At 39.0% G+C, this 27,773-nt stretch overlaps 1 protein-coding gene across 1 annotated transcript in view; it reads left to right on the top strand.

The window, feature by feature from the left end:
* Positions 1-27,773, top strand: part of ARHGEF3 (Rho guanine nucleotide exchange factor 3) — a 95,896-nt gene that overhangs the window by 2,938 nt on the left and 65,185 nt on the right. The window contains exon 2 of the mRNA XM_014307631.2: positions 20,975-21,041. Within this exon, the coding sequence (XP_014163106.1) occupies positions 20,975-21,041 (67 nt within the window). The remainder of the gene's footprint in view (positions 1-20,974; positions 21,042-27,773) is intronic.

Below are 27,773 nucleotides of genomic sequence, written 5' to 3'. Positions count from 1 at the left end.
TGAGCCCAGGTGAGCCCAGGTGGCCAAGAAGGCCAGTGGCATCCTGGCTGTACCAGTGATAGTGTGGCCAGCAGGACCAGGGCAGTGATTGTCCCCCTGTACTGGGCACTGCTGAGGCCACAGCTCAAATCCTGGGTTCAGTTTTGGGCCCCTCACTACACAAAGACATTGAGGGGCTGGAGTGTCCAGAGAAGGGCAAGGGAGCTGGGGAAGGGGCTGGAGCACAAGTCTGATGAGGAGCAGCTGAGGGAATTGAGATTGTTTAACCTGGAGATAAGGAGGCCCGGAGAGGACTTTATCAATAGCAGTGTGGTGCATGTCTGGTTAGGTTTCTAAAATACTATTTTTTATTCTGGGCTTCTGTGAATACTAGAGTTGAATGAACATTATTTTTCTCAGCCTAATAAAGTTCAATGGTGCACTGCCTTACAGCATTGTTCTTTTATTGCTGTTTATTCATTGTCTGATTCTTGGAACTTATTTACATTCTGATGGTTCTGGGTTTATTTTCATGAAAATATGAGTATTGGTAAGGACTGGTGTTAGTCATAGGAAGATTAGAAATGTCTGTTGTTAAAAGTGTACAGTGGCGGGGTAATATATTCAATTAAGTCAAAAGCATCCACAGAGAAAAGCTCTGAGCAAGACCTTATCATCATTTAAACCATCACTTAGGATGCATATAAAAGGCATTGATGTTGCATAAGGCCCCCTAGAAACAGAGGGGAGAGTAAATAATTGACTGAACCCCAGTTACCTTGTACAGCCATTCACCAAGTCTGCCATGCTGGTGTATCAGTGTTCTGCATCTGCATAGTTTGGTGCATCTACCTGATGAAAAAAGAATTGAATTCTCAAGCTTGCAATGCTTCACTTGGTTCTGTTGCTTTTTCCTCTCCCAACATACATAAACAAGATTACAGCATCAGGAGAATGCTGGTGTAGCAGAAGTGTGACTGCTGTGAATGTCTGATAACTGCAGGGTATTGTGGCACAGTTCATGTGCAAACCAAATTAAGCTGCTCTTGATAAGCAGGAAGGTGAAGGAACTTGGTGGATGGTCATAAAATCAACAATATCAGCTCTCTGAGCTGGTGTGCAAGAGTGTTGAACAATCAAGGCTTGAGAGCCTTGAAATTGTAGAAGCTCCTGATTTGGCAGATTCTCAGTGTCTTAATGTTGAAAATTGCAAGAAAGGAACTAAAGATTAGGGAGCAAGTGGGAACTGTGTCAATTCATCCAGGCTTTCTGTGAAAGTAGCTGGCTGGCACATTGTTTTTCAAAACAAATGTGCAGGAGAATTGGAAATTTTCCAGGTGTTGTTATTGTATGTGGATTTTATAACGTGCTTCCTCTAGGCTGGATGAAATTTTGCTAGTCACTCCTTCATGATGTTACTCAGGATTAAATCGGGAAGTATTTAATCCTTTTAAAACTAATAATTGAAATTTGGGTTCTGGATGTCTCATGACAGTTTTGGTGCCTTGGCTTTCTATTTCTGTCTCCAAATACTGTGCCATGTTCCTTATGAAGTATGCAGTGTTCTGCTATTTCTATAACAGAGTTTTAATCACTTTTAGACAAAATTTCTCTGAAAGTTGTCTGTGTTATTATGAATAAATAAATCTATAAATCTTAGAACTAACCAAACAAGCACTGTTATATATGGACTCTAATGGATCCTGACTCTGTACTTATGACTTGGGTTAAACTGAGTTTGAGGACAGAAACTTTGTAACATCTTTTCATTTTTGTTTTATGCTGTAACAGACTGTTTTTGTTTCAGCTTTCTTTTCTAATCTGAGACTGGTGACTTTGTGGAGAAGGGAAGCTATTGAAACTGCAGTCCATAGAGTCGAAATGAAGAAGTCCATAGAGTGAGAAGGAAGACCTGCTTAGATACTGAATTTAGATATTCCATAAACTAACTTTAAACCCAGCTCCATCATTGCATACATTGAAAAAGAGCAGCTTGCTGTCATATCTAAGTGTGCAGATGTCTGGAAACTCTTTCGTATAGAAAAAGTAATTATTCTGGAGTATTGTACAACCTGTATTTGAAGGGCTTTTTTTTTTTTTTTTTTTTTTTTTTTTTAGTAAGTTCATCTGTTCAATAACAAAATAGAAATAACAGAGTCAACTGAGATGAAAACAATACTTGACCTGACATTCCCATGACTAAGTCAAAGCAGGAAGGAAAGCAATGGTGAGCAGCTGAAAATCCACATTTTCACTTCATAAGGAACAAAGTAGATACCACATAGATCTTACCTTAATGCCTGTGGCTTTAATCACACAGCCCTTGTTCCAGTGAGGATCAGGAGGGAGCAGCTGAATTGCTGCCTTCTGTACCTCAGGCAGACAAGTGCACAGGCTGACTCGTAGCTTGTGTGGGAAGTCAGGTTTCGTGACAATAAATCATCATGGCTCTGTTGCAGCTTTTGCCAGCTGCCAGTTGATGAAGGAAGAATTATGTGTCTGGAATTACAGTAAGAAGAGAAACAAGTTTCACAACTTTCCCTGTTTCTCCTATATCCTTGTGTAATCAGTAGAAATGAATGATCCTAAAGAACTGAATTAAACTGGCTCTAGTCAAGTGTGGTTTAACTGCAGATGTTTGATTACAAAAGACATGTTCAGGGAATACAAGGTTACAGTGTGTGCAAAAAGGAAGCCCCATAAATTACAGATTAACATTTCAGATAGCTGGGTAAAATTAATCTTATCTGCAAGAGGCCTTGAATTAGTTGCTTTCTAGTATGTCTTATTAAAAAGTGAGAAAATGCTTTTCTTGGAAAGCCATAAATATTCAGGACAGTTAGCATAACATAACAATCATCACCAACCACTTTTAATAAAGCAGATAAATATTTACTGTATGTATGTAAAATCACTTCTATCTTACCTAACTTTCTCAGTTTATTTAAAGTACTTCTCTGCCCATAAAAGGAGTAGTAGAATTGAAAATTGTTACAAGGGAATCACTTGCATTGGGCCTTGCAGCCCTTGAGCAGTCCCTTAAAGGAAGTGGATGAAGATCCAGGAGAATGACGTAGGACATGGAGAGGGTGACTCATGAGGCTCTGAGCACACCCACAAACAGTGAGGGATGAGAATGTGCTGAAATGGTTAAAGTAAGTGCACTCGCCAACTGCTGACTGTGCCTCATGCATACATGAAATGGGCTTTGTAGCTGAAGAAAATATGCCCCAGAGGCAAATACAAGTTTAAACATATGTTCAGTCATTATGTCTTGCAAAACTAAGTATGGATTGCATTTCCTCATCCTGGATGGGATCAAAAACCTCTTGATTTTGCCTTGAGAAAGTAAAGCGCTGGGGCTGCTCCCGGCCCGAGCCCACGAGGTGGCAGCCGTGGTTCGGATGAGGGGCTGTGCCCACTCCCTCTCTGGCTGTTCTCCTTCCCCCTTCCCACCCCGCCCTTGGCTTTTTTCTGGGATCACATTAAGGACACAGAAGCCGAGGTGGGTTACTAATTGCTTGTTCAAAAAACACCTTACTAAGCTAAGGCTACTGCTTGGTGGGTTTTTGCAGGGGGTTCGTTTTTTCTTTTTTTTTTTTTTGGTGAGATATCATCACTCACGAGGTTCCTAGATCAAGCTGTAATCTGCATCTTGTGCATGTGATTACATTGTCTCTAGGCCATACTGCAAATAATTTTTTGTTGATTGTGTGTCTCTTAAAACATTTGCTGAATACTTGGTTGTGACTCCATTGGGACCTACCTGCTTTTTTAATGTTACATGTCTCTTTATTAAAGCTGTTAGCTGAGAGAGGGAGTTACAAGAAACATTTCTGAAATACCTGATTGGTTCCAGTTGAATGTCAAGAAATTTTATCCAAGTAAAAGGTAATGACATCTTTAGGCTGCCCTCAATGGTATTTTGCTTATGAATGTGTGTTAGTGCATGGGCTGATGACAGGGCTTTTGTACTCTGACAAATAAATTGAGTGCTCACCGGGAGTGTATAGAGGGAGTGAAATACATTTCTTTATTAAAGAAATGCAGAATGTTTTAAAACTGTAACCTTTACTTTGATGTAGGAAAGGAATGTAAAAATCTGTCAGTCTATCTGTTTTTTAAAAGTATCTTGTTGTATTCTTCCCTATGGGCTCTCCTGGTGAAATCTAAAAAAATAAGTTTAATAGAAAATGTCACTTTGGAGTGTGTGTATAACTCGCTTGGCTGGAACAGGAATCACTGGTACTGAGAAGCTGAATCTATATAGCTTTAAATAAGGAACCAGGCTTTCACATTTTGGTATGTGAAATTTTTTAAAGTTACTTTCATTTTCCCCTCCCTGCCCCCCCTCTATGAATTAGAGAGTGCCTGCTATCAGGGTGATTAATAACACAGGTGATCACGCTTGGATCACCAATGTTAGTAACGAATACACTATGGAAGGAGGCCTCACCATCTCTAACTCAGATTTTGGTCATTTATAAGTTGAAATTATGATTATAGAGGATGAAAACATCTCCTTCAGTGCTGTCTTGCCAATATAAAGTAAATGAGTTTGCGTAGTTTAGAACGAGGATGAAATTTGTCATCTGTCTTAGTTCTTATTCATGCTATAGAGCCTCATTTTCTCATTCAGATATGCAGCATCTTGATGTAATTTCTTTTCCTTCTCTATTATCTTCTGAAAAAACCCACAAAAATTGCAGAAATAGTCAAAATTTCTTGTTGAAAAATATGAAACATGTTAACAAGCCAAGTAAAGGAAAACACTGCTATCCCTCCTTCATAGCTGTCACAGCTTAACCCTAACTGACGACGATGATAGTATCACCAAAAGTCAGAAATAAAACTCTCTAGCACTGTAATTTCAGTATTAGGAAGAGGCATCACTTTTATTTTAGGTGCCAGATTTCAGGTGAGGGGGATGTTTCTGCCTAACCCACTAGCTAACGCACTGGTTTAAATCCATGTAGCTAATACATATTCATTACGTTTCCCAAGACTCATACATACATGCTAAACATTCACACAAATTCTTTGCATATTCAAATCACTTCTTGGAGCTTATTTAGAGTAGGCATCTTTAGAGGGTCTCTGGTGATCATCTGGGGAACATTCTGTTCCTCAAATCATCACATTTTGGTCAGAGGCCTCCAAAAAAAAGGTACCTTTTCTTTGAGTGCACTCCAGCGTGGTCTGGCTGAGATGCAGCTTCTTATCAGCATTGCTCAGGCCCATGGTCTTTAAGGCTGCAGGAACCACTTGCACACATTTATTCAGGATGCAGCACTGTCCTGCTTTAGCTAGCACTGAAGGAATTCAGGAGACTCAAAGCCTATTTGTTACAATCACAGCGTTTCCCAGCACTAGCAGTGACTGCAGTTGAAGGCACAGACAAACAAGCCATGCACAGGGGGGTTGCTCACCAGTCACTGACCTGTGCCCGTCCCTTGGGCATGGCCTCCTGGCCTGTGCAATGTCCCTGGGGCCAGCTTGGAACAGCTGCCCTGACCATCCCCATCCCTTCTTGTGCAGCTCCTCACTGGCAGAGCAGGGGACAGTGAATGTGAGTTTCTGCTAATCTCTTTGAAACATCTTGATTCTCTCTCTGTGGGTGAATGTGTCTATATGAATTGTGACCTTTTTTTAATGTAAAAAACCCCCCAAACCCAGTGATCTACCACTGGTAACCATCTGTTTCCTGTATGCTTACCCTACTTCTCTTTCTAAAGGTTCTTGTCCTTGGTCATGATTCCTTTTCACTGTCTCCAGAATCTGTTCTTACAAACAGTGTGTTTTATTTTATTAACTTGTTCAGCATGTATTACAGCTGAGTTTCTAGTTAATACTCTCATACTGATAGGAAGACAGTTCTCCTTGCCTCCCTCCCCCCAGAAATGTAGTTCTTACATATGTTAATTCTCTGGCTGTAGAGGGAGCTGGTGATAAAGTTTTTAAGGAGCACAAACGGTATTTCCTTGGGAATATTTACACATTGCAGTATTTGGAAACAGAAGATCAGAAACAAAGGGCGATTTGTAATTTGATCTTCCCTATGTGGGGGAAGGTGGGCTGGAGGTGAACTGGTTAAATTATCTGTGTTTTCCTGTGGGGCCCTGGAAATTTCAATAGCTAAGTGTTTTAAGAGACAATGATTTGAGTATATATCTTTCAAGCTGAATACATTTGGTCACCTGCAAATCTGTGGGATACAGAAGACAGCTTTTCTGTATTAGGTTGTCATTCCATTGCCTTAAAACTACACAAGGAGATTTCTTAGCAGCCTTGTTTCTTTTGATGTGGAAAAAGAAAACCTGTGTGTATTAAGGTCATTATGAACAGAAACTCACTAAAAATATGCGACAAAAAACTACCTGCAAATATTTCAGAATATCCTCTTGTGTTGGTTAGTATGAAGAACTCATGTTTTTCTTTCCTGACTTTGAACTTAATTATTGTAAGAAGCATAAATTAAAAATTAACCTAACCTTTTGGCAGGACTAGAGGTGGTTTGTTGTCATCTCTGTCAGGCTTTGTACTCAGTGGTGAAGGCCAAGAGCTGACTGTGTTTTGTCAGCTGTCTGGTTAGTTATGTCTTCATTTTAAAAAATGGATTCTATAGTTGTTTTTAAAACAGTGAATTCCATTGCTACTATCCTTCTGATTGTAGAGAAGATTTTGTTTCAAAGACTCATTAATTGCTGCAAACTGCACCAAAAAGGAGGAGCTCTCAGTTTTTCTCTCTTGGCATCCCCCCAGCCCCACTCTGTACAGAACAGTAAGATAAATGTGACTCTATTTTGAAAGCTATATAATGTGTTTATATTCCACAGGTTAAAAGCAAGTTGTATGTGACTAGATGGATCAAAAAAAGAAGACAAGTTGCACTCAGTTTTTTAAAAAACTGATGTCTCTTTGCAATCTCTTTAGATACATTGACATCTGACACTTTATAATCCATTATTTATTACTACACAGAGCTAGATCTGGCAGGTTGTACCTGGGCATGCTTCAGCACGTTCCCCTCCCTCTCAGATCTGCTGTTCCCTAACTCAGTGCAGGGAGGGAGTCACGCTGAGTCAGCTACAGATCAGTAAGGGATTTGCAGCAAAGCGCAGACAGGGAAGGTGTTGATATGCTTTTATTCTGTCTGCCCTGGTATATAGCACCTTCTCTGTCCCATCCATCAGATTTTGTAAGTTTGGAGATTTTTTTCCTTCCCCCGGACATCCTCCTTTATCTAAATTAGCAACTGACCCAAAGAACTCTTTCATCTTCTTCCCCTGTGCTGTGTTGACATGGGGCACTGATAACAAAACAGAAAATTGTGGGAAATATCTGATCTCCATACAAATGAAGAAGAAAGCCGAGAGAAAAAAAGAGGATTTTATAGAGAGTTAAATTAGTTTATCAGTAACCATTGAAATTTATTTGATAATCTGCTGGTTTATTCTTCCTGAAATACCAAAATGGAAAGATTTATTCCCATTCTCGGTGTGCTGGAGCAGGGGAGCGGCGCTGGGCTGTGCGAGTCGCTGCTGCCCGCGCTGTGCCCACGAGGGCGCTCCTCGCCGTGGGACTGGCCCACCTCGGGCTGTTTCCTTTAGGAAATATGTCATGTTTTAATTCCATTTGAACTGTAGCCAAGCTTCTCCCACCTACTGGTGTTTGTCCCTTGTTTTGTAGGACTTCTTACAATTACAATACTTAGTTTCGTGGTAGTTTTTTAGTGTATCGAGGTATTGAAAAGGTAAATTCTTTAGCACCAGAACCATTTCTGCATTTCCTCTCTGAAGGTTGTATGTGTGTGGTTTTGCTGATTGTGTGTGTGTGCGCTGTTTGGGTAGGGCTGGACTTTGCTGACCAGCAGTGTCCTTCTGTAGGTGTGCTTTGCAGGGCTTTCTCCTGTCAGGTTGAGCAGGTTTCTTTTGCAGGAGGACAGCTGTGAGACGTCCCTTGACTCTGTACGCTTAGTTTGGAAAAATTGTATATTCTAATATTGTGGTCATAAACAAAATAGTGATTTCTTATGTTCCTCTACTAATGTGTAATTTCATGTAACTGAAGCAGCTGTCCCTGTCTCCCTGAGGAACACAGGCCATGGATGTTCAGCTGTTTGTTTTTCTCATAAAGGTAGGATGGGATCACAGTTTTCTCTTACCATGCTTCTGCCTCAGGCTTTTCAGCAACTGACTCCTACCTACAGAAACACATAATTGTCACAAAGGGCAGGTAGGAAGATTGACCAAAGACTTGAGAACTGGTAAAAACTTGGTTTGGATTCTGGATCTCTGGTGTCCTTATTTATAGGAAATGGTCTTGTGTTAAATCCCATCAAAGTTCCTGAGTATTATTTCCTTGCCAATTTCAAGTCAAACTGTTTTAATTGATGATTAAAATACTATTTTTTGTCCAGTTAGGAATCTGTGATTCTTTTGCCAAGATATTGGTAGTCTCTAAAACTGTCTAATCAATCACCAGGTCACTGTTGATTTAGGATTTTGCATTGGTAGGTGAATAGATGAGGATAGTTTGTAGTCTTGTGAAGCAACAAGCTGTGTTTCCCTGGAGAGAATGCTGAGCTGTTTTCTCAGCCTAACCCGGCAGTTTAGAAATTGCTCAGGTAAACAAGACTCTGGTGCTGCAGAGCAAGATTTGGGATCAGTATGGATGCCGGCTGTCTTGCTTTGTTACAGACTTAGTCAAGAGGCGATTTTAACAAAGCTCGTGAATTTCTTTTGTTTACAGTGCTAACTTGTGGAGGAAAACAACCTGAGTTACTCAAGTGCTTGTATTTATTTGAAAGTGAAATGTCTAAAATTTCAGGTTCTTTACACAGTACTTTGTACATGTTTTGAGATTTCTGTAGAACAGAAAGGTTTTTGTGTGGAGCTGTTGAAAAACCGTAGTTACACCCACTTTTTATTATGTGTTAATTGTGTATTAGGCTTTGTAATTGGTGTGCAAAGATTGACTCTCCTGATACCAGAGCATGCTTACAATAAATGTCTGCTATGGTAATTTAATGCCTTAATAGCCTTTTAGCAATCAGTTACATCTCAAATGCACTACAGGGCAATTTCTTTTGTTAACTGAGGCTTTTGCTCACAGTAGAACTCCATTACAAGTGTACTGCAACTCTGTTTATATTTCACTAAAGCAAAGACATAACTGCTTTGATCTGGTTTCCATTTAAAGATAACGTAAAAATACTGTGATGCTTCTTTCTGCATCTTTTTTCACAGTGCAGTTGAGTTTAGTGATCATCTTAAAACTCTTTGTTTACATATCAGACACAGTGTTAATGTTTGTCTTTGTGGATAAGATTTAATATGTAATATTTTTCACTTGCTAGTAATTTTGAATAGTTCTTTCTTGAGAAGAGCCACCCAATTTTACGAACTTGGACAAAAAATAATTTCATTTCTCCCCAAGTAGGGTGGTTGATTCATTATGCCAATTTAAAGAACAAGCTTTTTTCCCCCATTCCATAGATTTACTTGAAGAATGAAAGTTATGACCCATTTTGAGTTTAAAGATCCGACCAAGTAACTCCCCAAACTTTTATCTTTCTCAGTAGGACACTAAGGGCCATGGCAGCTCAGAGTTCTGAAACCATTTTCTTTGCTTTTTGAGGCACCTTAGCAAGTCAGACTTGCAGAAAGAAGGTGCATGTGTGTGGTTTGTGTGGTTTGAAGAGAGCCTGGTTTCCTCAGGAAATGACATGTGACTCTGCTCTTAGTCTTGCCAGCAACTTTTGAACTCATTGCCTGGTTTCATTTTTTAGAAGATGTAAAAACTGCCAGAGCAAATAAGCTCCAGTGTTAGCAGAAGTGTGTGGTTGAAGTGAGAGGTGCCGGTCAGTGCCGGCCTGGCAAGGGAGGTCCCCGCAGAGCATGGCCATTCTGTCCTCGGTGAGGGCAGCAGCACAGGTGCTGCCTGAGCTGGGCACAGCCCTGGCGTGGCAGGGGCTCACAGAGGTGGTCACACAACCTGGGGGCTGCTGCCGCTGGAAGGACCTTCCTCAGCTGCCCCAGCACAGTCTGCCTGCAGCAGGTGGGGTTCTGCTGTCACCCTGTGTGCTCAGTGCCAAACCTCAGATCTTCAGCTCTGGCTGTGACCATGAGGTCACATCTCACCCCGTGCCTTGTGAGTGCTGCTTCACCTCATTCTGGTGCCGCCTAGTCTCTTGGAAGTAGGAAAGCAGCTTTTATCTTCAATCTTTACCCTGAACAAAGAGCCCATAGTGTGACATCAGACTTGCAGACTTATCCTTCATTACTGTGCCACTTCTCCCGAGTGATCGACCTATCAAATCTGCTGCATATCTCTTCTTTCTGGGTTTGAAGTTGTCAGGGCTGGGAGATCTGCCTGGAGGGCTCTTAGATAACATTCTCAGTGCATCCTGCAGCAGCCTGAAATCCTTGATGTGTGACCCCCACTTCAGTTAGAGGTGGTGAGAGTTCAGCTGAAGTGAACTCTTTTCACATCAATTGTTCATAAAACATTGTTTTTGATGTATTTGGAAATGAAAAATGCTGTCCTGAAAGCACAGATACTGTTTTATTAATCAAGAGATATAGTGTAAGTGATTGGAAAAAATCCAACAGCTTGGCTCCAGAAACACACTTGATGTATTCAAAAGGAGGAGGATCACTCACCTAGGCTACCAACAGCAGTTCTGGTATCCATGACCACAAAGGAAATGTTTAATACTTTTGCATCATCATTGATCAAATCAACATGTGTTTAATTTCTTCCCTTGTGGTTCGACTCTTACTTCAGCTGCTGCACTGACTGGGGATATTGTCGATGTCGTCCAGTGCTTTCTGTACAGAGACTGAACAGCCTGTTCTTTTGTGTTTGTGACTGGGGGGATTTTCAGTTTTTATAATGAAATATTTCAGTGTGTGTCTCTAATGTACCTTGTTGAAAGCCAAATACATTAGCTATCAGCAAGAGTAAGAACAAAGATAAATGTGCTCTATTTTAAAGGCATGGCATTAAAAGTTTCAGAGGAAACGTAACAGCAGAGAGTGTGTGGAAAAAAACCCCCAAATCATGATGGAAATAAAGAACAAAACTCTGTGCAGATGTGCAAGTGCTACTAATTTCCTCCACTGGTGGCTCATCACTGTTCTGCTTTACAACAAAATCCCAGTTTGTGCCTCACTTCATGTGTTAATGCCTGGTTTTGCAGGGATTGTAATCAAGAAGGAGGGGAAAAAGCATAGGAGTGTATCTACCCATAGAAATAAAATTTATTATTTATATATACTTGTATATGCATTCTGGGAAAAAAACTAGCTCCAGGTATCTCCTACTGAGAAATGCACTTTTAAAGGAATGTTCTTTGACCTGGGACAAAAAATAAACCATTTTAGAGCCATCACTGGTATAATGTTATTTTAAAATATAGGATTCTGTGCTCATAAGAAAATTATTTAACAAGGTTTCTTGTATGTTCTTGTGAAATGGTCTTGGGCTGAAATTAATGTAGTTAGGTTTTCTACTCTCTTCAATATAAATACACTAACTTGTTGCTGACAAAAGTAGACATAAGTGAACATCTTCTGTCCTGAGTGGATATTTTGAATGGAGCTTTAATGGTACCACTGTCTGAAGGTTTGAGTCCATTGCATTCAGGGTTTCTATAGTAATTACTATGGCAACAGTGATGCAGAAAATGTTCCCACGGGAACCCAGCTGTGAATAATAACTCACTGAAAACATTTTGCTTTTGCATCTCATGTTAAATGTCCCTTCATTGAAAGTATGGGGGGGGGTGCTTACTTAATAGGAAGTCATTCTCTTGCATAAAACCCCACATACGCTGACAGGTGTGTCTGGTTTCAGAGTAGAAACACCTTTTCAATGTATTGCTGAAATATCATCCCAAAGACCAATGAAAAGTGTTACAAATATTAGGTGTAAAATTTGTCACTGGCTTCAAATGTTCTATGCTGTAAAGACACGTCCTCGGCCAGATTTGTAGTATAAAATCCGCTCAGGAACTATAACTTAGTTTTATCTTGAAGAATTATGTAAATCATTTACATATGACAAATGCTGTTAATAAGCACTGTCTTAGTAGCCTTCTGACCTCACTGTGCAGCAAAGGTCAGGATCACACAAGTCAGATGGTAGAGGTCAGTATTTGTTGACTTCAATGTCTATTTATAAATTTCCTTCAAAAACTCTTCTGTTTTTTTCAGAAATAAATTTTTCAGTGTTAAATGAAATATCCTGAAACTGTTTGTTGTTGCATCTAGCTCTCCTTGTACTTGTAAACTGGCCTTTGTGCATACAATTGCCTTGTTCATATTTATTTCACTTTCATTCAGAACAAAGGGGGAGCCAGTCTGGTGTTTATGATATGAATAAACTTTGAAACTTGAAAGCATTGCAGGGCTTGATTTGGTAGCTTCACTGTCATGGAGTAACGCTAAATACTTTTGGTACTCTGGGGATTTGTGGCCACAAAGAAAAGTTCTGATGACTTATAGGTATAGAAAAAGGGAAACTGAACTAGTAAATATTTACAAGATTCTGGTAATTATTTTTGAGATCTACAGAAATATGTTAAAGCTGAATATGAATGAAGAGCACTTCATTAAATATGAGGAGAAAGCAGTTTTCTAAGCCCTGGGGCCTGATAGTTGCTCTTAGAGTTATTTATGCAACTTAATAGGAATTACTGTGCAGATGGAAATGTGATGAAATGGAGGTGAAATCACTATTTATTTGGGCCCCTGTGGTGTACAATCTGCTAGTAATGCAGGTGAAAGTCTTAGAAGCAAAAATGTCTTTGTAAGTCTAAAAGCTACATGGTTTGATCTTGATGACTTGTATCTATATATCACATGCTGATATCACATGCATTACAGATGTTTCAGCTGTCTCTTAAATATTTTGTTGCATTTACTGTACTTGCTCTTGGTAATCAAATAGATAATAGGTGTTCTCTCCCAACTTTTGTTGGATGCGTGTCCTTAAAACAACACTCAAAGGAAAAAGATAAAATATCATGATTTGGGATAAAAAAAAATTCTAAGTAAAATCTCTAGAAATGGCAAAAGGTTGAAAAAGTTGAAGCTTTATCCCTCAGGTTTGATATAAATATTGCAACATCCCATGAAAGATTTTGTTATTGATAACGTGATGAGGACAAGAGGAAATGACCTCAAGCTGCATCAAGGGAGTTTCAGATTAGACATCAGGAAGGATTTCTTCACTGAGAGGGTGGTCAGGCATTGGAACGGACTGCCCAGGGATGGGGTGGAGTCACCATCCCTGCAGGAGCTCAGGAAACAACTGGATGTGACAGTGCTGTGGTTTGAGTGACATGGTAGTGGGCAGTGAAAGGTTGGACTTGATGATCTTGGAGGTATTTTGCAGCCTTAATGACTGTATTATTCTATGAATTTCTGACTTTCCCCCCACTTCTTAATATTCTGTTCTTTATTTAACTGACAATGTGTGGGAGAATGTCTGTTGTCCATGTTGTAGTTATGACATTATAAAATACTTGTATTCTGAGCAAGGCCCCAGGATGCTGCAGAATTTAATCTTTGGTGAGATATTTATGTCCAAATTATTGACCTGTATGTGACAAAGTAGCTAAGTGGAATTTGCCATGGCAGCCTCCAATCCTTTAGGCATGTTGGAAGGCAGAACTAATGGAGACAGAAAATTGTGGTATAATTTGACTTTTCAGGAGAGGTAGTTACTACATGCTGAAGATAAGTCATGGGCATGGCTGCATCCACTGGAAAAGTTTAGTTTCTTAGCTCTGGTGGTGACAGACCTGTTACAATCTCAAGATAAGATGTTCTGGTCTGTCTGCATAGAGATTGCAGGAGTGGTTCTTGTCACTCAGTGTGAAACCCTTCAAGCAAGAACAGTCTCGCTCAGTGAACCATTTTGCTGAAAGTTAGTCCTCTATAACTGATCACATTTAATAAAAACAGATTTCTTTCCTTGTCTGACTGGCTTAGTGCCATATCCTTGAGAGCAAGGTGTGAAAGTATCACGCAGCTCTCTTGAAAAGGTGTGTAGGAGTGTTTTACTTTTCAACACAGAAAAGCCTTTGAAATTGACTATAATGATCCTATACAACATTTTAATTACAAACCTACAATTTTTGCCCTTTCAGGTGAAATGCAAGCTGTAATGCAGAAAAAATATGGAGTTGCAAATGAAGGATAAGGAACCAGCAATACAAAAGTTTTAAAATTGTGTATAGGATTGACTTGCCTCCAGATGTTACTTGTTTTAAATACTGTTGCCCTCTTTGTTCAGTGCTTCTGATCTCTCTGAATGCCTGTTAGTGAATCACAGCTCCACAGGAACTCAAGTTTACCTTCAGAAAGAGCCAGATGAGATACATCCAAACAGAAAGGGCTTTCAGAACACACCCATTTCCTTTATCAAGAATATGATGTGGTGGCATTGGAATGGATTTTGATGGTGTCAGTAAGTTCTCTGTGGTAGAGATGAAAATGTTATTTGGGTGGATTTTGAACAGCTAAGAAATCCCTTGCTTGATTTCTCTGTGTTGAAACCTTTTTTTTCCTGTCTAACCAGCAAGTATTCAGTCTTGCTAACCTAAGTGGATTTCCCAGCTTTAGGTTCTAGTTTGAAAACAAAACGAAGCAGACTTGTTTTTCCTTGAGCATGAGTGTTGTGGGGCTTTTGCCCCGTGGCTTGGCTTTTTCTGACTGTGATGATGCAGGCAGTTAGACCTTACCACCAGATCTTGTTTCTCCATGGACCAGAGGTTCCTCTCTGGCTGTTGGGTGGAAATGAACAAACATTTCTTTTGAATGAGCAGTTGTACTCCCTGTAAAGAATTCAGTGTGTCTGTGAGATACAGAAATGGGCTGAGGTAATGACTAAAAATTTACAAGCATTATTGCCAGTTTTTCTTCCAAATAGTATTGAAACGATACAGGAATATTTTTAGGCTGCATAGTCAAAGCTGTGAATTATATCTCTCATCTCAGCCTTTTATAATATTCATGAAAAAGTGATATTTTTCATAGAAACATAAAGATAACAGCTGTACCTTTGTGTAACAAAGAAAAGTCTGGGTCCTCCTGCTGGCTAGAGCCAGGGAAGTCTCTCTCAGATGTGACCAGAGTTCATGTATATGAAGGAGGATGCTTTTATAGTCCTGTATATTGATGGCATTTATTGCATCAACCTGCAATAATTAGAAATTAAGAAATAACAAATTATTTCTTTAAAGCTTTAAATCAAGCTTGTTATTCTTCAGAAGGTGAAATGTTACATCATGTGGAGTGTCTGAGTTTTAGATTGGAAAGTAGCTGTTCAGTTGGTCTTCAGATTTCTTTTTTTCATCTTTCGTAAGGATGTTTTTAATTTTTGCAGGAAATGAATCAAATACAGAAATGAATAAATGCATTTTGTAGCTTCTTTGGGTTTTGTTAGAGCTACTTTATGGTAGGGTGCGTTGATTTACAGTGTAAATAAACATGTTCTGCAGAAAGCATGGGAAAAGAGTAGGTGTGTGACAGCTCACTGCTACATGTACCTGCTTTGGCTCTGCAGCCACATTCACAGGGGCTGTTTTTCTTTCTTAATGCATTTATGCCAGTTCATGAGAGTAGGACAGTAAAAGATTATGTTCACATTCAGGAAGTCAGCACAGCAGCTGAAAATCAGTCATCTGTTTTTTTTCCTTGGTATTTTTGTTTCTCTCAAGACACGAAGTGTTCAGTCTTGCTCTGCTGAGGGGCCTCCCCACCCCCAGTTACCCATTTGTGATGAGCTTCTGTCTGCAGGATGGGGCCCTGGCAAATCAAACATGCACCCAGTCTTAGAGTTACTTTGCCTTTAGCAAGAAAAACCTATCGAGTAAACTCTCTGTATGAACTTAAATATTTTCAGAGCCAAATTCTGTTGTGTTAGATTTGCTTTACACTTCTGGAAAATAAATGGAATTTTCCACAATCTCAGTTTGGTGCCAAAATGCACAGTCTTAGTATAAAAGAGAAATAGTGCTTGAGATTACAAGTGGATGATTCAATGTTTTTTATTAAGTAGGTCAAAGCATGAGCTTAACTGGCTTTTAAAATCAGTACCAAAGGTACATTATTATTACCTGTTATTTAAATATCTGAGAAAGTCTGTATTCAAAACTACTGTTCAAAGCTAAAATGTTCTTGCACATCTCAGGCTTCACCAGGTAAACCACTTTGACATGTTTTGTGCATGGAATTTAGTATCACAACTATTCCAATGTATTAAAATAAAAATAAATGTGTTTTCTTACCAGTGTTTTAGTGTACATATTTGATGGGTTGAGCAGATGACATCACAAAGACCAGATCTGAGCAGTAGGTACTATTTATTATTTAACAGTATCTTTGTAAAATATTTACAGCCGTAGTAACAACCTCTATTTTTGCAGATTGAAAAGAAATTTTAGTTAGCACAGTTTGTCTCCAAGTGGTTTGAGCTTTCTTTTCATTATCTGAGTACTCATGTAGATCTGAAAAATGAGCTTTTATCTTTGAACGGATGTAGCAGCGGAATATTTTAAACAAAACATGCACAGTTTGGATATTCATATCTTAGAAATACTCTTGTAGTCAGTGATTCTGTGTGCAGATAGACTGGAAGATCAGATGAAGATGTAAAAGTTGTGTGAGCTTAATATAAACTGCCATAAACTGTTCACTTATCATGCTTCAAGGCAGATAAAACATTTTGTTAGCAAATGTAATACAAACTTTTCGACATACAGTCTGTATTTTAGTTTTTAGATTCCTTTATACACTTTTACCTACCAGTTGTCATTATATAACTAACCTACAGCAAAGTAAAGGTTGCAGAAAAAAGCTCCACTGATTTATTCTGAAAGGCATGTGAATTTATTTTGTAAAAATATTTTTATCATATATGCATAGTGTGTATGTGATGGAACCTAAACAGAAAGCCCTGTATATCTTAAGGACAAAAGCATTTTATTCCCTAGGCTACAAAATAGTGGTGGAAGCACCTGCCAAAGCAAGTGCCAGAGCACAGAGTAATAAAAGTTTAGTTTGGCAAAATGCTAAATGGTTCTTACTGAACTGCAGGATCACTAGGAAATAGCAGGTAAGCAAGTCAGTCATTCCCTGGTAAATGTTTAAAGGGGTCTGAGATATATTTGTGTTGCTGAGGAGTGAAGCTGCCATTTCCTGGCTTATACTGCCAGTGCTGGAGCTGAAAGGTGAAATGGAGGATATGCAGTTAAAACTTGTGCTGATGAGGAGGAGCAATTTGTCACTCAGACAGAGGGATGAGCTCAATGCTTAGTTTCTCCAGGGCTGCCTCTCCAAGGGACCAACCCCACTTACAGTTTACTCACAGTGGAGGGACTTGGTTTCAGGTTTTATTCCCAAGGTAAACTTTCCATAGCGATCCCCAAGCCAAGCTCAGATGGAGGGTTTGGTGACCCCTCCCTCCCACTGTCTGAAGAGTTCCTTTATATCCCTTTTATATCTTTGTCTTTCCTTCTTAACACTATGGTGCCCAGGAGAAAATGTTTTGGTGCCTTTTAGCTAAACGAAAAGAGATCCATGTGTAAGAAAGGTCACATGTTAGAAATTGCAGCTCCGAGACTCTCTTAAAAGTAATTTTAGGGAGGAACTCCTCCTGTCTCAATCTCTGTGATCTCACCAGGATCTAGTCTGTGATAACCCATTTGGTGCATTTCAAGAGTGTTCATCATTGTACTTCAGTTATAGGAACCATCTCTGACTCCCCCTTGACATTTGAAAAATCCTTATGATGGTATCTGAATAATTTATTTTAGATTTACGTGCCTCTAAAAGTCAGGCCTGTTCATTGCTTTTAATGCCCATTAATAGCTCCTCTTTTTTTATTCAAGCTGATGTTTTATTTTGTTCTATCTGCTACCTACTTATGCCAGTGATGATTTTTATTATTGGTCTTGTAAATTATTTTGTTATGCAACTAGGTGTATCTAATACACTATTGGACACATAGCCCTCCTACCAAAGTATAATATCTATTGACTGTTGCCAAAATAGAATTCTTTGACAGTTTTGTATTTAAAATATCAAATAGCTATTTAGTATTTTAATACTTTTATAACACAAGCTGTTTCTTAATTAGCTCATATTCTGCAGCACTTCGGAAAGGATTTATCCAGTAAACAGAATGATCTGAGGTAACACTAGTAATCTGTTAGTCGGAAAATAAAAAAAGAGCAAAACATTAATTTAAAATGTGTTTGAAAAAGCTGCAGCTCTTTCTTTTTTTCAGTACAGTTTTCATTGATGTTGACAGTGGGAAGACCTAGTGATCAAAATAACTAAGATAGTGAAGGACCAAACTGAAAACTGTAAATGAGGCCTTGCTTTTGATAGAACTCAATTTTGTCACTTGAGGTGCATTTGAGTATCAGAAGATTTATGTTACTTCATTTTCACTTGAGGGTGTGTTAGGCTGAAAAATGTTGGTTCAGAATGGTGATTGTAAACAATTTACAAATATGTTTAATCTAGATCATCCCTAGTAATGGGAACAGTGAGATTTCTGAAGCAGTCTTTCAGACAAACGGTGGGCTAGTTCTGCAGTTCTAATATCTCGGTACCTTTGAGATGGGCTGTATGAAGTGCTTGTTTGTAATGGGAAGGGAGAATTGGGACGTTCACTGTGTTCCAGACTTCAGATACCTCTGACAGAGTAGAAAACAGGGAATGCTTCAGTCTGGTTTTAGAAGAGTGCTGCACACATTGGGTGGAAAAAAATACTTTGTGGAGAATTTTCTTGTACCCTGATATCAGATTGGGTCAGCAAGTCATGGAGGAGCACACAGTGATCTCCATATGCTTCTCTGACTTTTTAATTAGCTCCTTTTGGTAAAACTGGGTTATTTGATTAGGCTGCTACATTTAAGGCCCTTTGATAACACCACAGTAGCATTAAAAAGAAGAGTTAGCAGGCCATTGTGAATGATGGGGAGATTGACTCTCATCAAAATGAAGTAAGGCTCTTGATTGACAAGAGGGAAGAGAATACCTATTGCAAAATGTAGATTTGATGTGTTTGCTCTTTATAAAGACTGTGTTTGTGTAGTCTGCATTGCTGTCAGTGAATGGCAAAGTTGCAGATTGATGATAACAATTACTTTTGTCATCCTCTTTCTGCTGGATGGACATCAGTTGAGTGTAGATGGATGATATGACAAATTTATTGCTCATTACAGAGTTCTCAGTTCTTATTACAGAATGATTGGGGGGATAGATAATTTTTAATCAAGTCATTAATTTCCCTTGAAATATTGTCTAAACTGTCATAAACTGAAGTTGAAATGTTGTTTGCTTCCCCTACATTCATCTTAGTTAGTGTAGAATTACTGCAATTCTTAACAAAGTGGGAAAAGCAATGCACAGACGGCATTAAAATATAAGATAAAAATTATGAAATGTAAGTTCAAACATATCTTTTTAAAAAAATTACTATGGAGCACAACTTCATAGAAAGCTCACAGTACTTTCTCAAAAACCTGACTGGTTTCCAGTGTGAGATCATCTGTGAATAAAAAGGTGTAAAATACCATTAGGACAATTGATAATCTGTGTAACTCACTCTTGTTTATCACATTGTTCTCTTTTTATAATGCACTTACTGTTCCAGTGAGGCTTTTACGTTAGAAATTGAATTTCAAAATATTTTAACTTGGAAAGCTGTAGTGGAGGATTTATTAGTGGGACTACTAAAGTCTGTTGTGTGTGCTGCCTTGTGCTCTTTAGCAATGCACTTCAATATCAACATTTTTTTTTCTGGTTGGCAGGCTGGTACAGTGAAAAACTAAGAAGATTTATATCTCAACCTTTGGTGTTACAAAAATTAATTGTTATGATTATAATTGTTTGCATTATGCTGTGATCTAAAAATATTTACTGTGATCACAATTCTATGATGTGTTTTAATGAACATGAAAACAAAAATGTTCATACACCAAATATTTTACACCAAAAAATAGGAGACAGAAAAAAAGACAGTGGAAACATTCATATCCTGATTGTATGAAAAAAATATGGTGTGTTGGAGTCCTTCAGGAACTATAAGCAGCAGGAAGAACTTGTGTGTTAGTTCAGTGCTTTAACGTTGTGTTATTGTTGGATGGTGAGATTTGACAAGCAGCCATTTAATTTGCTGGTTTTTAACCAAGTTTTTGTGCTCCTGTTACTATTTGTGGTCGTTTCTGTAACCTGTCTAATTGCAAGGTTGGAGTTGCAGCGTGCTCAGCACTTGGGTCCTGCTGCCAAACCATGTGTTGGTCTGGTCAGCTTCAGCAGGTCACTCGAGCTTTGATCTGACTTCATGTGTAAAATCTCAGCAATGTTTGTCTACCTGTGTGAACTAATTGAGGATCATACTGGTAAAAAGCACTCATTAGGAGAGAAGTGAGCCATGTTATGGTTACTTTTCAGAAATAATTGACTAGTGTTAATTATAGGGTAGGAGAAAGATTTTTGGAAGGAGTTAAACCAGAAGTCAGCTTCTACTCTTTAGCTTCACACAGGAGGCTGGCTAACTTGCTGTTTTACAGCTTTGTGTAGCTCCACTGTCAGGATTAAAGGCTCTGAAATGTCCCCCTCCAGTCCAGCTGCACCATCTTGCATCACGTGGCAAAATTGTGGCTTCACAAACTGTTTGGGTCGGGGCTCTCTCTGCTGAAAATCAGCGGGAGGAATAAGTTGCTGTCAAATATCAAGTCAGAGCATCTCTGACTGCTTGACAGGCTGCCATGTCCCATAGTGCTCAGTTTGAATTAAAACATGTAACTGCACTGAAGACAGAAACCTGTCAGAGGTACAGCCAAGGAAGTCTAACTGTCTCAGTACTTGAAGCCTGTGTTTTTCTTTTCTCCCTCTATTGTTATTCTGTTACTGAGATAGAAAATATGGCAGCTGAAAGTGTAAACACTTTTCTTTGTCTCATCTTGCAGGCCGAAACAGCAGCAACAGAATAATTTTTCCTTGTTTTCTTCTACCAAGGGCTGGAATTTCAGAGGGGTAAGTTTCGTATTGTTTTGTTCAGGGTATAGCATTCCCTTGTGTTGCAGTGTAACTTTGTAGTTAAACCATGATCTCTTAGGACTAAAATCATGGCGAACAATTAGACTGGAAATTTTAATTTTGTACCCTCCTTAAAAGGTTTTCTAACAATGCCAGCTTTTTTTTTTTAATGTGTTTGATTGTATTATTCTGAGGGATGCAGGACGTAATCACACTGTACATTAACCAACATTAAATTAAAAAAAATATGGTGTGTTTTCATATGTGAAAATAAATAATGGAAACTGGACTGATACTGTTTAATTCTAATATAGATATTTGTAAAGTTATTGCAAGCTTGCATATGTGAACTTTGCAGAAGTACAGTTAGATCATAACAAAAATTATGTGGGTCTCTAAGGCAGAAGGGAATCGGTTTTATTTCTCTTTGCTTGGCTGAGTAAGGAAATGTGGAAGCTTGTGTGTTTCCAATGAAACTGACTGAAAAGATACATGAAACAGCAATGCAAGTGACATCAAAAATCTTTATATTTGCTGCTGATATCAGGAGCTTTTATTCTTGTCCTCTTCAGGTTTCAGAGGTAGCTTCTTGGTGGGTTAATTTGTTCAGAGTCAGCCGCGTTATCCCCTCTCTGTCCCATATGGACTGTGAGCCCTTCTACACCATTTGGTGTAAAACTTCCTGTGGTGGTGGTGTTGTGGCAATGGTGTGTTCACTGTGTGTGTAGGTACTGGAGCCTGGGATACAGTGCAGGAGAAGTCACTGCATGCTGTATCTAAGTCATACTAATCTTTTGGTTAAAAGAAAAGGCTTTTCTACCTTGCAGACTTCTTTAAGTATAATGAGCACTGAATGACCATTAATGTGGACTGACTTGTATTTGGGAGACCATAGAAATTTGTTTCCTCTGAGCTCCTTCCAACAAAATAGTTAAGTAGACAGACATTACTTAAATGCTTTGCTGAAAGAGTTAATGGCATTAATGGATTTACTGATCTGTGTTGTTCATAATATGGTCAACTTCATTAAAACAAAAAATATTTTTCACTGAATTTTGCATTCTAATTTGGTGTTGTAAGTAGAGCATCCGCTATTGTTCACTGTGAGCTTTTTGTTGTCACTGTTTCTTGTATCACACCAGGGTGAAGTTGTCGGTGATACTGAGAAAATAGTTCCCTCACAAGGGCATGGTTAAGAGTGTAGGCAAAATACCAACAACCTCTAAGCTATAGATTAATTATACATTTCAGAGCCAGTATAAAAATAAAATTGACTCTAGCATTTCCCTCAGTTCTCTCCCAGCTATGCTGTAAAAGTAATTGTGGAAGAAGGTGGATATGAAAATAGTGGGAAGAGTACTGTAGGTGTGAGTTGTAGCTGAAGAAACAGTGATCCCAAGTTCAGAGCAGAAACTCAATGAAGTGAAGACTTAGGGCTGGTTTCACAGTGGCAGCATGAGGTCTGTGATCTAGTGTGGTACAGGTGGAGTGAGCTGTACCCAAAGACCAGAGAACTGGGGAGTAAAATCCTTCAGAATCAAGACCCTGAAAGCAGGTAGGAATAGTGTATTAGAGAGCAAACAGGCAACAAGTTAAGGGACCTTCAAGCTGCTTCCTTCATGTGTAGAAATGAAGAACTGTGGCAGGTGGCTGCCACCTTATTTTTAAGGAAACTTATGAGCTAGTAACACAGATGTCAATTTCTGCAGCTGTAATATTTCATATAGTGTATAGTAGGCAATTGCAGTTAATTGTTAGACATAAATGGCTGCATCAAGGGAAGAACCTGTTTGAGTTGTTCACTTGGTCTGATTGGATGCTGAAGCCAAGATAGCTGAGCACTGGAAAAGAGAGAGCTAAGTGTTGATATTTGCATGCGTTGTGTGAGCATTAATTTTATTTTGATGGGTGGAAAAAATGTGTTATGAAAAGCCTAGTGAACAGACTTGAAGCCACACAGGTTTTCATAGAGATGGTGAAAGATAATAGGTTGGCTTTGATGTCTTTTCTCAAACAGGACTAAAACCTTACTGGCTAAAATAACTAGGTTAATGTTGACAGTGGAGCACAGCCATAGCTGAGTGTAACAAACAACTCTGGAGCTGACTTATTCATGGCTATGTTTTTTTTAAACTTCTATTTCTGTTATTACAGACTATAATACAGGATCATTTCAACAGTCACAAATAATAACAAAGAATAAAATGATTAGCACAGAATTGCAACACTGTGTTCATCTCCGTGTCCTCGCTTTGCAGTCAGTTCACTCTGTTGCAATGTCTCAGTATCATGCTGATAAAAGGACATGCTAAAGAAACCTGGAAAATACACCAACGTAAACCTCGGAGTAAGATAAGGAAGGCCCGGATGTGACACATTTACCAAAGAAACTCCTCTGCACTTCTCTTTTCCTTACTTAAATTTATCAGAAGAAGCAGATTTCCATCTTGTGCAGCACTTTTGAGTTCCATGGTTAGAGGTCATGTTCAACTCTCTCAATGGGGATTTTCCTGTCAGAATGACATCGCGTTTCTGTTGTTTCTAGGTAGTAGTAGCAGTGACTTCCAGAGTGTTGGGCAGTGTTTAGATATCAGTGGAGAGAAAGGAGTTACTAATTTTTTTTAAACTGAATAAACCAAACCTGGTTGAGATAAAATTTAGACTTTATGTTACTGAGCAGCGAAATCTTTTTGCTGCAAGCTTCTCCTGCATACGCAGAAAGCATCAGGTTAATTTGGGGTTTGAAGAGATTTTTATAGTCAGGTATCTAGCAAATAGAGTATTATAAAGGAAAAGTACTTATAGTGTCAACTGTCATTCCAGAGGAAGAAACAATGACCCTGTGGAGATAAGAATATCCCATACTGGAGGAAAGACCAGAATGTAGGAGATTAGGTGTTAGAGGTGGTACTTAAAATAGAAAAGGAATGAAGCAAAGGAATATAAAATATAGACTATAGAAAAGGAATAAAAGCAAAATCCTATCTTGGATATAGGATTGGAGAAGGAAAGAGGAGGAATCTGCAACTTGGAAAGAGGGATAATCAGGGTGGAGAAAGCAAAGAGCTGTGAAAGAACTGTGAGAGAGAGTGGAAATGGATAGAGTCAAGAAATGGAGGAAAGCTACTGAGTATAAAAGCAGAGAGATGGAAGTAAAAAGTGGAGGCAGAAATCCATAGAGCACTGCAGGTTTATCAGTTCAGCCTTTGAAAGTGCTGACCCTGAGATGACAAGATGATGTCAGTGGGGAACAAATTGTGCCTGGGACTTGGTAAGGAGAAGAAGCACAAATATCTGAAGGGATAGGGCAGTTCAGAGGCAGGTCAATAATGAATATAAAGAAAACACTAGCCCAGATCTTGACCCAAAAAATACTATTAATTCTATTTTTGCTTTATCTTCTGATTACCATTAACTCTCATTGTCCATCCTATCTCCATGCCACCCTTCCCTTAAAACCTTGATGCAGATAAGTGGCTTTCCTCTGCATCACTGTTTGGTGCTTATAAGTAGGAGAGAGCAGGTCAATATGCTGCTCTGAGTGTCTGTGGAATAATGTGTGATGTTGCTGTGTAGAGTGGGAAACAGCTTCATTTCACAAAGCCTTCCATCAAATGATGATTACATGTGTGTAGTCATCCACACACAATTAGATGTGAGGATTAAAGCTTCTGTGGTTTTTTGGTAGTTATGATACAGTCTTGAGTTATATGCTTGTATGCTATTTTCTGCCTCGCTAAGAGCAGTCAGTTTTATAAACAAGGAAGTTCTGAGTTCTAGAAGAATAAGAATCTCTTGAGAATTAGAGATTTTGGCTGCTTTATCTGTCTCCCTTCCTGCTCCCTTAAAAGTGCCCACTTTGTTTATGCCAGCAGGATAAACTTCTAGACTTAGATATGCAAATGGAAGTCTTCAAATGATTGGGTTAAAAAAAAAAAATTGCAGAAGTAGTGTTACAGTGTTGCTATGATGACATTTGAGTTGACTATGAAGAAATTGCCAGTCAGTCAAAAGAAAAGCAGTTACTTGATCAGTGAAGAATATTGGGCTGTAGGCAGAACTGAAGAGGATGCTGGTTTTGTCTGCACTTGTCTCTGATATGCCTCTCCACTGTTCCACTGAGAGAGCATAATGCATGCTTTAAGCAAACATCTGAACCATTATGATAATTTCTTTATTTCCTCTCTGCTACACACAACAGATCTGGCTGAAGATCTTCAGTGCTGAAAATAAATAGTGAAATCTAAACCAACATTTTGTACTTGAAATAGTTTGAGGCATGTGTTTAGTGTGCAGTTGCCTGAAGATTGAAGATAATTTATTGCAATGAGGCTTCTTCCTATTTCCTCCTTCCTTGTTTCCTTTCTGGTTTTTAAAAGCATCTAGCTGAGCTGCAGATGTGGTCACCTGTGAGGAAGGCTGATCTGATTTATGAGAAACTTGTCATAAAAAAGTGTTAAATATGCGGAAAGTCAATTTTAGACATGTCAGTGGTTTCTGTGCTCGTTGTACTGCGCATGTGTTTGTGGGGGGAAAGGTGTCTGCCATGCCAAATGAGAATTCCACACTTTTCAGACAGTATTTTGGAAACAGTATATTATTGTGCAGACTGGCACACTTCAGTTATCCCATTTTCAGGGTGCACAAATCTCAACAAGATAAAAATTTTTAAGAGAGAAAAGAAGTTTTATCCTGGCTTTAAATTGATGAATAATTGGATAAACTATATGCTTATTTGCTACCATAGAAAACACCTCTGTACCTCTCCTGAATTCTCCCTGGATTTACTTAATTTCTGTATCCACTGATAGTTGTTTGCCTAAGCAATGATGTTACCTATAACAGAACCTTATTAGAAGTGGTATCACACAGGCCTTTTTTCGTACTTGTTGAAACGATGTTATGCACTACTGTCTCTAAATCAAATGTGTTTAAATACCATAATCTCTTGGTATGTCCAGTATGATTTTAAAATACAAGGTATCATATGCATTAAAAAACACATGTGTTTTTTTGTTAGTTCAGTTTACTCCTGTGCACAATTTAAGCAGCTTCCTCAGAGGGGGATGGTTACTTTGGCATTTAAGCATGTTTTATACGTGAGTATTTTGTGTACTCGCAGCATAGCTGGGAGTGGAATAATTGTACCTGTTGTGAGCTAGCAGTCAGCAGTCAGTTCCTTCCCGTGCCATAGAGAGACTCCGAGCAGGAGAGTTCAGCTGGGATCCCTGCTCCCCATGGCTGCTCTCCTCCCTTTGCCTTTGCAGAGTCCCATGTCTTCTAACCTGCAGCAGGTTAAAGATACATGGTTGCTTAATCTCTGACCTGTCTCCTCCTCCTTTGTCTTTGAACAGAAGAATTCCATATTCCTTTTCTGCTTTCCAATGGATGGTGGATTCCTGTGTGCCACTCACTCCTTTTAGATCTCTTCCTCTGTCTTCTTAGAGTGGGTTCAAGCTCTTCTGTTTCAGAGTTTGTCTCAGCCCTTCTCTTTTACTGCCTGGCTCTGTTCAGACTTGCCTTTAGTCTGCCTCTGTGGAGGAGCTGTTGTGCTGCTGTCCAGAACTGACCTTGTCTGGGCCAGGATGGCCCTGATACCCGACAGCAGAAATAGTAAGAAGCAATCCTGTACGTCTGTTCTTGCAGTTCTTTCTTGGGAGCACTGCAGGAGCAGGGAAGCTTTACTCCACACCATTGATTATGAATATCCTCCCACGATACACAGTTTCTGGTTCAGAAGACAGGAGCTTATAAATGGTACCAAATATTCACCCTGGACATGAATTTTTGTTGGTTAAAGAGTTGGGTTTGGTGTTTCCCTGCTTAATCTATGGAGCTTTAAATGGTTTAGCTTGTTATTGGTTTTGGTTTTGAACAAACCACTGGAACTGCTGTTGATTAGTCACAAGACTAATTTCTCTTGGAACAGCAAGGTTTATATTGGCACACAAATGGAGATGCTATCAGAAATTCATTGTGTGGCATTTGCGTAACTGGATAGCAGTCAGTTCCATCTGCAGTTTCAAAACACATCAGAATTGTCATATTCTTAATGTATACACTGAATTCAAGTACAAATTCAGAGTGACCAGTTATAAAATTTGAAGAATTAAAAAATGTATTACTCCAAAGCCATGTGCTGAGTCAGCATGGCTTAATCACCACAACTTCTACCCACAGTGTGTGATGTAAGATTAGCCATGTCACACTAGAATGTTTTATTTGAAATTCCAGCCAAACATCGTTTGTTGATATGTGGGATTCTTAGGCCTGTAATAAATGGCCATATTTCTTTGTAGGGTCAATGGGTACTGTAAGTTACAAGGTCCTCTGCATAGAGTAGTGTGGCAACAGGAATGGGCTGGAGCGACAGCTGTGAGTTGTTTATAATTAGTTACAAAGGAGAATGATGCTGGCTGGCTTTTAGACTTCAACATTCCAAGATTGCAATAGTTGGGGACTCAGGCAGACAAACCTGTGCATGTTTTATGAGCTATCACTGCTCGTGCTACCTAGGGAGTGCTGTACTGCTCAGGAGTTTGCGCTGACTTCGTTAATTCAATTCAGTAGCTGTTTTATAAAACTTTCACAGCGTTTACATCTGTGAAAGAAGACTCCCAAGAAGTCATCTCTGAGTTAAGTACATAGCCATTAAACTGTCCACCTAGTTTACAGAGATGCTTCCAAGTTGATTACATGGCAGTTATATTTAGATTTATGTTTCTTGGG

Source organism: Geospiza fortis, unplaced genomic scaffold (assembly GCF_000277835.1).
Source record: "Geospiza fortis unplaced genomic scaffold, GeoFor_1.0 scaffold78, whole genome shotgun sequence".
NCBI classification, from domain to species: Eukaryota; Metazoa; Chordata; class Aves; order Passeriformes; family Thraupidae; genus Geospiza; species Geospiza fortis.
This window is presented reverse-complemented; position numbering and strand designations above follow the sequence as displayed.